This window comes from Sinocyclocheilus anshuiensis, unplaced genomic scaffold (assembly GCF_001515605.1).
Source record: "Sinocyclocheilus anshuiensis isolate Anshui unplaced genomic scaffold, SAMN03320099.WGS_v1.1 scaffold75, whole genome shotgun sequence".
NCBI classification, from domain to species: domain Eukaryota; kingdom Metazoa; phylum Chordata; class Actinopteri; order Cypriniformes; family Cyprinidae; genus Sinocyclocheilus; species Sinocyclocheilus anshuiensis.
Window position 1 is genome coordinate 1,038,397 of NW_015549634.1, and position 13,302 is coordinate 1,051,698.

Below are 13,302 nucleotides of genomic sequence, written 5' to 3' on the forward strand. Positions count from 1 at the left end.
ATTTATTTTATTATATATATTTTATAATTTTACTTATATATATATATATATATATATAACATTTTATAACTAACAATTTTAGTATTAAAAACAATTTACAAAACACATCAAAACTAAAATTATATTTATATTTGCATGTAATAATAATAATATTATAAACTGTGCGTATAATGAGTATGTAATAAAAAAGTATTTCTTAATGCTTATGTAATATGAAAACATAAAATACATTTGTCATTCCACAGGACTGTAGAAGTGACCAGCAAACAAAAGCTAAGAGGCTACTGAAAACGACGAAAACATGAGGAAAAAAGCATTTCCCATCCACTGACATACATCTGAACCAAACACGGACGATTCCACAGTTACACACTTTAAAACGCTCCCAAACGAACAGAGCTCATGGGTCTGAAGATGCTCCTCACCCCTCTGTGTTCTCCTCTCTCGCCGTGATTCTGATTAAAGCGCATCCGTCCGTTACTGTACATGTGAACATTACCTGAAAGAAACACAGTCATGTCTTTATTCAGAGCCTCAGGGATTCATGGGATTGTGTGTGTGACGTCTGTGCAGACGACTGCAACAGATACTCCACAACCACCACAAAAACTGCCTTTTATGAGTCAATAATGCTTATTCAATTTAGTTAATAGTTTGCCAGTAACTTTAACTTGTTCTTTGACTCTTATGAAAACCTTAAAGTATGTGCCCAGGTCATATTTCACCCCAAAATTAAAGATAAAAATATGTAATTATATATTTGCTAAGAAAAAACGTGTTTCAAAGTGTAATGTATGGAAGCTTGTTACCACCACAGAATAAAAAAAGCAGTGCTGTCAAACGATTAATCACATACAAAATAAAAGTTTTTGTTTTCAGAATATATGTGTGTGTACTGTGTATATTTATTACGTATATATAAATACACACATACAGTATATATTTTTTTATATATTTGCATGTATGTATTTATATTCACATAATTTATATTATATATAAATATATATTTAATCTATAAACATAACATATTTTTCTGAAATATATACATGCATGTGTGTGTACTTATATACACATAATTGTTTAACAGCACTAAACATTTTTTTTACTTTTCTGACTTTTTCCTCACAATTGCAATTTCATCTCTGAAAACTTGCAATTTTGAGTCTATATCAGAATTATGAAATATAAACAGAATTGCATGAAGAAAAAAAAATCACAATCACCTTTTTATTCCTAGGTGGAAACAAGCTTCCAAAGTAATGAGATTTTTCTTTTTATGAAAATGTCACAATGCAAAAAGTAGTTATTTCTGCAAAATATAATTTCTTTATTTATCTTTTGATTTGATGGTGAACTTTTGAATGCAAAATACAATGTTCTCAAATCAGCGTTCACAGTTAACTTTGGACGCGGTCTGCTTTCATCAGCCTTCAGCCTCACAAACTCACTAGAAGGGAATCCTCCTCCGAAGAACATGTTGAAGAGATCTTCAGGTGAAATATCGGCCTGGAAGTGTGTGTCGTTGGTCTGGCTGGATCGACCCGAGCCCAGCTGATCGTACTGACGTCTCTTTCCCACATTAGACAGAACTGCATATGCGTTTCCTATAGCTGCAGCACATAACCACAGTTACACAGCAATATCTACTTCATTACACTTTCAAATAAATCACTCACGTTCCAGATGTTAATGAAGAGCAAACACTGTTTCTGTGGATAGATTGCACTGCAAGCAAAGCAAGCGCATGACGGTCTGCTGTACCTTTAAACGCCTCCGTGGCTCCCGGAGCGTGGTTCTTATCAGGGTGAAACTTTAACGCCAGTTTTCTGTAGGCTTTCTTAAGATCGTCTTCAGAAGCATCTTTCTGCACGCCGAGAATCTCATAATAGTTCTTGCACTGCTTTATTCTGCCAAGACAAAAACACCACAGTCTTCTGCATCTGGATCAGTTAAGTAAGATGCCATAAAAATGCTTTTCGTTCATTGAAAAAAAGCTGAAATAAACATATTAGATGAAAAACAAACTTAAAAAAACAAAACTTAAGCACTAAAATAACTAAAAATAAATAATAGTTAAATATAAATATTTAAAAAAGACAAAACCACAGTGTAAAATCACTAAAATGTAAAGTAAAATACTATAATAGTATAGAAATACTAAAATAACACTGATTTGGATATTATGAAATAAATATGTTAATGACGAAGTTCTAAATTAACTAAAACTGTGGGGGGGGGGCTAAATAGAAACATAAAAAGACGACAAAAGCATATTACAAAATTACTAAAAATTCAAATTAAATCTGAAAATATCAAATTAAAACCTAATAAACACTATAATAAAGCATAAATAATACTAAAATAATTTAAGGCATAATGTATTTAGTACTGAAATTACTCAAACTAAGTTTGAAAAGAAAAACGTAACGCTCAATAGAAATAAATAAATGCTAAACATTTAACACATTTATTAAAACTTATTCTGAAATAAAACTAAATTAACACTAAATAGAAAAAATAAAAAATGATATAAGCACATTACAAACTTACTAAACTTAACTTTAAAAAAATATGAAAATATCAAAGCCGATTCAAAACGTTCGGAAAACTATAATAGCATTATATGAATAATAGATTAAAAAAAACACATCTGTTGATGTATATATATATATTTAGGTACATTTTTTAATTATCATGAAAAACTAAATTCCTGCTTTTGGTTCAAGAAACCTCGGCTAGCTTTATAAGTGGACTAAAAACAGAAAAAAATAAAGACTACAAATGAAGGTTATGATTCTTTTAACCCCTTAACTGTCACACATTTTTGAACATAGACGTGAAAGTGCACTATCCAAACTTCATTTTTTATAATTCATGAATGAAAACATTTTGTAACATGATTCTGATGTACAATATTCATGGTAATGCAATGTCTGGTTTTAAAATGGGTTTCAAAGGATGAATTTCGAGATTTTAAGTTTTCAACTGATATACAATTTCTGATGATTTCTAAAGTGTGATCGAGAAAAAGGCAACGAGGAAGACTTTTTCTGACTCCTGTTATGATGTGGATTTTTGAGGTGCACTCTTGTCATAAATTAATCTATTACTTTTCCTACATAATTTGTAACAAAGAAACAGTGGTAAAATATCTATTTACGAGTCTTAGACCTTTCCAACAATATACAGTTTGTCATTGTAATATAGTGAAGTAAACTTAGGCGTCCCACAGAGGAGGAACTGTCTGGCTGCATGAGTCTAAATGTTTTGCCATCAAACAGAAGCTGTGGGACACTAATGTGAAAACACTGAACACACCTTCTGACGGCGTCGGCCTGCTCAGGTGTGTAGGGCTTGCTGGAGTCGACAGGTGCCGCTCCGTTACTGCTGACCCCAGACCTGCGCTGACGAGCTTCTGTGCCATCAGCGGCTCCTGCAGCGCTGCTCTGAGACCATGACAGCAGCTCTGATAAACAACCAGGAGTCATGAGCGCAACACAATCAACACAACTGATCACAGCTCCCATTACTTCTGGAAAGAGTCAGCCTTTTTACGGGGTCATACAAATGAGCAGCCTACTTAAAGGAACAGCTCACACAAAAAATTAATTTGCTTAATGTATCCACAAGTAATCCACAGCACTCCAGTCCATCAGTTAACATCTGGAGAAGACAAAAGCTGAAACAAATCCAGCATTAAGATGTTTTTAACTCAAATATGAATCCATAATCACGCTTCCTCCAGTGAAAAAGTGTTCTGGTCTGAATCAGGAGAGAAATCTGCACAGATCAAGCAGCGTTTAAACAGCTCTAAACACATATGTGGCTGGAGTTTGATGAGAGACAACAGCAGATGCACTTTTTCACTGGAGGAAGCGTTATTATGAATTATGGACTCAATGGTATTTGAGTTAAAATCGTCTTAATGCTGGATTTGTTTCAGCTTTTGTCTTCTCCAGATGTTAACTGATGGACTGGAGTGCTGTGGATTACTTGTGGATTATTGTGATGCTCCAAATCTGATGAAGAAACAAACTCATCCTAATCTCGGATTAACTGAAGGTGAGCACATTTTCAGCATATGATCATTTTTTGGTGAACTACTCAGCATCAGTGGATTTTAAGATATCGGCTGCGTCTCATAACCTAGTCCAGCGCAACTACATTCATCACATGCACATCCAGCACTACTGAGTGGGTGAGATGCTGACCTAAACAACATTTTGGGACATCACCGTTTCAACACGTGAACGTCATGCCCTAATATGCTGTCTAATGAGTCAGCTCACTGGGATTTGAGACACAGCCGGATTAACATGACATCTCAATCTGACCTGTCTGTATTGTTTATATGCAATAGTTACATCATCATCAGAGCAGCAGCTCTATAACGATACAGCAACACACACACACACACACACACACACACACACACACACACACACACACACACACACACACACACACACAGGGATACAACACAAAGCTAACCGAGGCGACCAGGCCTGGATTAGCCCGGGTTCAGTGCGCTCACCCTGGGCTCTGCGCGTCGGGAAAAGCCGCTGCGCTTTCTCCAGAAACCTGCGAGCTTTCTCCGGCTGCGCGTCCTCCAGCGCTCCGATCGCGATCTCGATGCATCGCTCCGCTTCATCCCTGTTCACCTCCATCTCTGAGCTACTTACAAACACCAGATGATTTCATAAACACACGGAGAGCGCACCATTGAGCTGCGACTGCTGTCGGCTAATAATAATAATGCTAATACTAACTGTTTCCTATGTGTTTGGTTTCCTGCAGATGGCGCTCGTTGGCCCACGTGACGCGTTTAACGGTCATCAGCATCGTAAATCCTCGAAAGTTTTTCGTTTTGTATTTTTTTTTTTTATGTGTGTACGTTTATAACACTATTATTTTGTGTTATATCACCTTTGCATCAAATTACAAAAAAAAAACGGTGTTTCTAAAGCAGCGTCTCTCTTCTGACTGCCGTTATCCGTCTCTCTCAATTGTTTTTCTTTTATTGAAAGTCACGAAAACACTATCGTGGCGTTTTTCTTTTGCTGTAAATTTCACGACGTGTTTTGTTTTGTTGCTGATATTCATGTGGTAAAAAGTATGTGGTTAAAATTATTATTTAAACTAATCCACACTTGACGTACGAATTTAAAACTACTCAACCAATCGGAATTGAGTTGGTCACACAGGGCTGTGATTGGTTCATTCCGACCAACGCTGAGAAATGTAACAGGTGTCACGTGACTCTGCCGTCTGCTCGTTATCCAGCAGCGGTCTGGATTATTTTTAGTCATTTTTAGTTTCTGCCATGTAAAGATATTGCAGAAATATTAGGCGTAGTATGCTAGTCTGTTAGTAGTTAGTATGCTTCATTTAGACGTTTTAGAGTGTTATTTAACATTACTTTTACTAGGTTTCTAAATTATTTTCCATTTATTGTATTATTATTTACATTTATTTGACTTTTTATTCCCTTATACGTGTCTGTTTTCTAGTAAATGTTAAGAATAATGGCAATTATTGTCCCTGGCCAATTAGAAACAGAGTCTGTGCCATTAACTCCTCCCATCTTATGCATCGCATTAATATCAATATCCATTCCACCATATCTTTCTATTTCTATGGATAACAGTCTCAGCAGGCGTCCAACACCAACACTAAATATACGGAATACGCTGCCTTTTAAATTAAACGAATAGCATGTATTTCCTAAACGATATACTAAATCTGTATATAACATATAACTTCCTCTTCTGATTAGCCTATATCAAATTAGATTAATTTAATAAGTAAGAATCAATATGCATTGGGCAATCAAACAATAACGTGTCATCACGCATGATGCTGATGCAAAATAACGTGTATCAGGCTATTGATTATGTTTGTTTTTCAAGAATCGCACAGTAGATGGCGCTATAGTTTAAGTTTTTAGATACCTCTTAATAACATGTTGCATTTAAATGTTGGTGAAATGGCGTGCGTGTGATCACAAAACACTATTAAACACTATTTAACACTTTAACTGTCGGTCTAAAACTCTAGGCACTATCTGAGTGTTTGATAGCCTACATGCATACGCTTTTCTTCCTTTTTGATGTATTAATATATAGTTTATAACTGCTCTCTCTTTTATTTCACCAACACTCTGGAGCACTTTATTACAGCAGAACAAAAATGACATTTAGGTATAAACTGGTGGCCAAAAGTTTGGAATAATTACGATTTTTTTTTTTATGTTATTAAAATTAGTCTCTTCTTCTCACAGAGGCTGCATGCATTTGATTAAAAATACTTCAAAAATTGTTAAATATTTTTACCATTTAAAACAGCTGTCTTCTAAGTGAATCTCTGTTAAACTGTAATTTATTTCTGTGATCAAAGCTGTATTTTCAGCATCATTACTGCAGTCTTCAGTGTCACATGATCTTCAGAAATCATTCTAATATGCTTGTTTTGCTGCTCGAGACACATTTCTGATTATTATCAGTGTTGGGAACTGTGGAATTGTGGAAACCGTGATGCATTTTATTTTTCAGGATTCACAGATGAATAGAAAGTTCAAAAGAACAGCATTTATTAGATTTTTTTTTACTGTCACTTTTGATCAATTTAATGTATCTAATTGCTTAATAAAAGTATTAATTTCTTTCCCTTTTGAATGGTACTTTATCCCAGTACGAGTGTGAGTTTGAGTGTGTTTCCAGGGTGTGTGATGGCAAAATAAGAGCAAAGGTTTGAATGCTATCACTCAACATCATGCCATGTTCAATAGCATTATCTGGATCAGATCTTGTAGAGTCACCAGTATCTTCTTCATATCAGTTTATCACAAGTGTGTGGAAAGTTAACTAAAGTTTTGAGAACAGCTTTTAACTCAAAGATGTCATGACAAATGATGATTTCAAAAAGAGAACAGAATGTATCTCAAAGCATAAAAATAATAATACAGTTTAATAATCATATAACTGAGGAGTTTCTGACAAACACGAGAAAATCAGATTCCTGTAGCTCTGAGAGAGAATTACAGTTAATAAAATACTGTGGTGTTGACTTACAGAGTATTTTCTGCAGGTTGTTTAACCAGTAAAGCTATACTCTGACTCTTTGATAAGATTCACATAATTTAAAGCATTTAATCTTCAGTCAAACTAATTGTTTTGAAATGTTTAACTATACTAGAAGGTACATTTCAATAAAAAAAAATTGTAAAAACTAAATTTAAGGTGACAATGTCATTATAACAGAAAAGTCTGAGCAATTTATACATTTAAATAATCATTAAAATTATTATTTTTGTACAAATTAATAGGAAAAATATATATTAGGCCTATTACTAATTATGTAGAAATAAAATTATGTAGGCTAATTATCTAAATAATTTAGTACAAAATAAATCAGTGAATCAATTTCAAACAGGTTAGTAGTTTTTGCTTAAAACTCTTTTCAATTTGTGTGATAACATCTATGATTGTCAAGAGGACTTATTTCATTTAATCGATTCACATGCCCTCGTTTTTATTTAAGGGACAATATAGATAATGCAGTGCATTATAGGCTATAAAGTAAATTTCTGATAACTGTAGTAACTGTAGTTCAGCTGATAGATCACTGTAATTACTCTATTTCCTGTCCTGTTATCAGTATAGCAATATTTAGCATAATTTAGGTACAATATAAAGTGATAATCCAAGAACAAATCATATTTGAAAATAATGATGCATGCGATGATGAAACAGTGTTTAGTGCAGAGCCAGCAGGGGCTCGCGGTGATTGGCTGGGGGGGGGGCCTGAGCGGGTTTACCGTATAAATGCACCGGCTCCGGTGAGGTTTGGTTGTACTGGGATGCTGCTGTGAATAACGAGAACGCGAACATCAGATGAAGCTCAGCCAATCGGAGCGCTCGATTTAAGGTGGCGTCAAACTCTCTGACCAATCACCGCGCAGTATTTCTGCCGTTCGCGACGGTGCGGCGCATTACCGGCAGCTGTTGCTCTTCACTGCTTTACCGCAGCATCAGACCGGTGAGTGTTTCAGCTGACCCGCTTTATTCTCGCTTTGCTTCTGTTGTTGTTGTGTGTTATTATAATAACGTGTGTGTGCGTGCGTGCGTGTGTGTGCGTGTGCGTGTGTGTGTGTGCTTGTGTGTGTGTGTGTGTGTGTGCGTGTGTGTGCGCGTGTGTGCGCGTGTGTGCGTGTCTGTGTGTGCGCGTGTGTCTGTGTGAATCAAATCTCCAATCTGGCGTCCAGAACCGGAGACCGTGGAGGACGTGTTTGATCACACATATAAAGAGAAAGAAGGGCCCAAACCTCCCTCAGTCATAGTGTGGAGAAATGTCATTCTCATGAGTTTCCTGCACGTCGGAGCTCTGTATGGACTCGTCCTGCTTCCATCTGCAAGTGCTCTCACATGGATCTGGTGTGAGTATCATGCACTTTTCTCTCTTTCTTTTTTAAAGCATAAACCCTCTATAAATCATGCAAAAACGAACATTCTGTCATGATTTGCTTAACATACTCTCTTCATACTAACGTGCAACACAAAAGGAGATGTTTAGAAGAATGTTCACACTGCACTTTTCCAAACAATAAAGCTGAACGGAGACCAGGGCCGTCAAGCTGCATATAAAGACTTTTGAAGGCGTGCAATAGCTTTGTGTTGTTTAAATTTAAATTTAATTTTCTTAAATCTCATTTTGAAATGTTCTAATACACACAATTAGTCCTAATGACATGCAAGAGCTCATTATATTAGACGATTATGTGCTAATTAAATTTTTATTCATTAAAAAAAAATCTCATTGGCTAGCAGAGCTGGGTAGATTACTTACAAGTTGTAATGCGTTGCTAATTCCAAATTACATGACAAAAATGTTAGTAACGTAATCCATTACATTACACATTTAGGTAATGTAATTAGACTACTTTTAGATTACTTTTGACCCATCTTGTTTTCCCCATTGATTCATGTAGGATGATCCTGTACCATATTGATATAAAAATACAAAGAGTAAGAAAATATATTCCATTCGTTGTGTCAAAGTTTCCCAAACTGGGTTTGTGAAGAAACTGCAGGGGGTTTACGAGTTAAACACTAATAATCAAATAAATCGTACAAATTTCAAATTGAAACAATTTGACAATTTTAAAATGAATTAAAACAAAACACTTACTGAAAAAATTAGATATTTTATTTGTTTACCTGCATGACATGTGACCATAACCAATGTCAGAGAACCAATGAGCATGCAAATGTGATACTTCGTTATTAAAATATTTGTTTTAAAATCTCAGGGGTACTTCAAATAAAAATATATTAGGTGAAAGAGAATCAGACGGCAAAAAAGTTTGTGCATTTCAATGTGTTTGAAAGACAAACGCCTTCCAAAGTAATACATGTTAAAATAACCAACTGAGTGATGATTCAAATAAACATGAATGTGTTCATCAGAAGTTGATGCAATGTTAAACACTTCTGAAATGATTTTTGTAAACCAGTGGTGAACTGCTGTGTAGCACCTGATTAGTGACTGATCTCTGAGTGAATGTCCACAAAACTGGAGGCTTTCTGAGTGTGTAAGCTATTTTAGAAAGGAACATCTAAAAGAGGAATTGGGGAGAATCAATAAATTATGAATAAATTATTGCTATTGTGTAAATAATATGTAATCATGCAATCCATAAAAAGTAACTAGTCTGACTGTAGTATTTTAAAATGTAATTTAATCTAATTACAAGTATTCACTTATTTGTAGCGATAACCAACAATACATTGTATGGGTCAAAATTATAGATTTTTCTTTTATGCCAAAAATCATTAGGATATTAAGTAAAGATCATGTTCCATGAAGATATTTTGTAAATTTCCTACCGTAAATATATCAAAACTTAATTTTTGATTAGTAATATGCATAGCTAAGAACCTCATTTGGACAACTTTAAAGATGATTTTCTCAATACTTTGAATATTTTTCCAAATATTGTGCTATCCTAACAAACCATACATCAATGGAAGCTTATTTATTTAGCTTTCAGATCATGTATAAATCTCAATTTCCAAAAATTGACCCTTATGACTGATTTTGTGCTCCAGGGTCACATTTATTTGCTCAAAAATGCATTAAGAAAAGATGCATGAAATCCAGGTGTATTGAACTGTGAGTGATTGAGACTTCATGTATGTGCATTAAAAATGGAAGTTTTGTGGGTCTAAGTAGTACATTTGAAAGTCATTTGCATCTGTATATGATGGCTGGCGTATGTTTGTGTTTTTCAGTTTTTGCGTGTTTGTTGTTCAGTGCTCTGGGCATCACCGCCGGCGCTCACAGACTCTGGAGTCACAGATCATATAAAGCATCATTACCTCTCCGGATCTTTCTCGCCTTCGGAAACTCCATGGCCTTCCAGGTAACGAACCCATCTCCGTACAGACCTCGCCATCTGCACGACGGTTTGATTTAACGTACGTAATAAACGTCAGTATAGAGTTGAGAGACCCGCAGTCAGGAGTTTAGGCTCATCTCACTCTTCATTCTGACGAGTTTCCTCATTTAGAATAAAGGTAGAGTGATGCAAACTCTGAAATCACGCAAATGTAAGTCTGGGAATGATTCAAACATGATGCAAATGAAATCTCTCTTATATTTGAGCCTCTTTTCTACAAAATCATCTAAATTCCAAGCATTTCAGCAGAAGCTTTTAGATCAGAAAGTAATTAAGATCATGAGAAACATTCCGTCACGTGTGTTCAAACCAGTTTTAATTTAGTATCAATGCTATATACTGTTATACTTGTTGTGTTTTGAATTTCTTACTTTTTGTCATTTTTATTAGTTTTTTTTATGTGTATATATAGTATTTCTTAATTTTTATTTATTTTGTTGTAGTAACTTAATCTAAACAAAAATGAGAAATGTTCCCTTGGCACTAGCTGAAATCAATTTAAATTAAATTAAATTAAATTAAATTAAATTAAATTAAATTAAATTAAAATGTTTTGACTGTTCAGAGAACATCAGAAATAACATTTTCATATATTTTTTCTCTGCCCTAGAGACGTTAAATTAAATTAAATTATTTTATTTTATTTTATTTTTTTTATTTATTTTGTAATTTATTTTTTAATTAAAAATTTTTTTTTTTTTTTCATTTTCAGTTAACGTTTATTGTATTTTATCAAGTAACAAATGTGTTTTATGGTTTTAGTTAACTAGGTAAAAATTGTAAAAAAAAAAGTGGTTAATAGCTTTCTATGAAGTTTATTATTTGTGCATTTGATTTCCGTCATTTCTGTCTATTCACAAAAAATAAAAAAGGTAATTGCATCTCACAATCCTGACTTTCCTCACAATTGCAAGATATAAAGTCAGAATTGTGAGATATAAACTTGCAGTTGTGTCTTCTTTCCTCAGAATTTGACTTTATCACTCGCAATTGCAAGTTTACATCTCACAAAATTCTAAGAGTGAGAACTGCTAGAAAAAAGTCAGAAAAGTCACAATTAGCTTTTTTATTTAGTGGCAGAAATGGGCTTCCATGTATTTTTGTTACAGATGTAGTGTGTCATTTGTGTGCTGCTAGTGGCACAAAGCAGAGTGGCAGTCTTTTTCATTAGTAGTGTAGAAATGAGGCGCTTCTTCATCTCCTGCTCTCTCTGTAGAATGACATCTACGAATGGTCTCGAGATCACCGCGTTCACCACAAATACTCCGAGACGGACGCCGACCCTCACAACGCTGTGCGAGGCTTTTTCTTCTCTCACATCGGCTGGCTGCTGGTCCGCAAGCATCCGGACGTCATTGAGAAGGGACGCAAGCTGGAGCTCAGCGACCTGAAGGCTGATAAAGTCGTCATGTTTCAGAGGAGGCAAGTCTGAGATCACTTCATATGTGACCCTGGAGCACAAAACCAGTCATACGGGTCGATTTTTAAAAAATTGAGATTAATACATCATCTGGAAGCTGAATAAATAAGCTTTCCATTGATGTATGGTTTGTTAGGATAGGATAGAGTTTGAAAATCTGGAATCTGAGGGTGAAAAAAAATAAGAATACTGAGAAAATCATCTTTAAAGTTGTTCAAATTAAGTTCTTAGCAATGCATATCACTAATCAAAAATTAAGTTTTAGGTACGGAATTTACAAAATATCTTCATGGAACATGATCTTTACTTAATATCCTAATGATTTTTGGCATTAAAGAGAAATGTATAATTTTGACCCATACAATGTATTGTTGGTTATTGCTGCAAATATACCCCAGCGACTTGAGACTGCTTTTGTGCTGCAGGGACACAAATGTCAGTCAGAATGGCAGTTTTGGCCAGAATACACTGTTTAACTGGGTCTGATTGAACTGTGTCAGGTTCTACAAGTCGTCTGTGCTGCTGATGTGCTTCTCCGTGCCGACGCTCGTGCCGTGGTTGGTGTGGGGCGAGTCTCTGTGGGTGGCGTATTTCGTCCCTGCTCTCCTCCGATACGCACTTGTGCTCAACGCCACCTGGCTGGTTAACAGCGCCGCGCACATGTGGGGAAACCGGCCCTACGACGGCAGCATCAACCCCCGGGAGAACAGATTCGTGGCCTTCAGCGCTATAGGTACGTCTGATAGAGACCGAGCTGCTCTGAGCTGGTTTACAGTCTGTGATCAAACGAGGCATTTACAGCGTCAACACAACCGGCGCTGATTCCTTTCAGGAAGAGTCGGTGATGTGACAAAGTTGAGCAGAGTTGAACTTTAACTACCAATAGACTGCAGACAGTTGAGTTCACAAAAACCTCAAAGAGCTAAAGCTTATTTTTAGGACAATCAAGCACATTTAAGCTGAAGAAACAATGTCTATATATATATATATATACACACACACACTACCGGTGAAAAGTTTGGGATCAGAACGATTTTTAATGTTTTTTTAAAGGTGTTTCTTATGCTCATCAAGGCTGCATTTATTTGATCAAAAATACAGGAAAAAATGCAATATTGTGAAATATTATTATGATATAAAATAAAGTTTTTTTATTTTAATGTACATTAAAATCTAATTGATTTCTGTGATCAAAACTGAATTTTCAGCATCATTACTCCAGTCTTCAGATATTAGAATGATTTCTGAAGATCATGTGACGCTTTATACTGGAGTAATGATGATGGAAATTCAGCTTTGCATCACAGAAATAAATGATATTTTAAAGGATATTAAAATAGAAACCATTATTTTATATTGTAATAACATTTTGCAAGATTACTGTTTTTTTCTGTATTTTTGATCAAATAAATGCAGCCTTGATGAG

At 35.0% G+C, this 13,302-nt stretch overlaps 2 protein-coding genes across 6 annotated transcripts in view; one reads left to right on the forward strand and one right to left on the reverse strand.

Annotated features, from left to right (window-relative positions):
- Positions 1 to 4,772, reverse strand: part of LOC107659693 (dnaJ homolog subfamily B member 12-like) — an 11,572-nt gene extending 6,800 nt beyond the window's left edge. For 4 of the 5 annotated variants that reach the window (XM_016448712.1, XM_016448711.1, XM_016448710.1 and 1 more), the window contains exons 1-5: positions 4,535 to 4,772; positions 3,319 to 3,466; positions 1,762 to 1,907; positions 1,449 to 1,610; positions 426 to 499 (exon numbers count right to left, since the gene is read on the reverse strand). In XM_016448712.1, the coding sequence (XP_016304198.1) occupies positions 426 to 499; positions 1,449 to 1,610; positions 1,762 to 1,907; positions 3,319 to 3,466; positions 4,535 to 4,667 (663 nt within the window). In that variant the 5' untranslated portion in view covers positions 4,668 to 4,772. Of the gene's footprint in view, positions 1 to 419; positions 500 to 1,448; positions 1,611 to 1,761; positions 1,908 to 3,318; positions 3,467 to 4,534 lie in introns of all 5 variants that reach the window. The other variant, XM_016448713.1, reaches the window with a different exon arrangement.
- Positions 4,773 to 8,238: 3,466 nt separating this feature from the next.
- The window catches only part of LOC107659656 (acyl-CoA desaturase), a gene marked incomplete at its 5' end in the record, with an annotated part of 7,997 nt that continues 2,933 nt past the window's right edge, over positions 8,239 to 13,302 (forward strand). Inside the window, 4 exons of the mRNA XM_016448668.1 lie at positions 8,239 to 8,434; positions 10,290 to 10,420; positions 11,673 to 11,878; positions 12,377 to 12,609. Of these exons, the coding sequence (XP_016304154.1) occupies positions 8,239 to 8,434; positions 10,290 to 10,420; positions 11,673 to 11,878; positions 12,377 to 12,609 (766 nt within the window). The remainder of the gene's footprint in view (positions 8,435 to 10,289; positions 10,421 to 11,672; positions 11,879 to 12,376; positions 12,610 to 13,302) is intronic.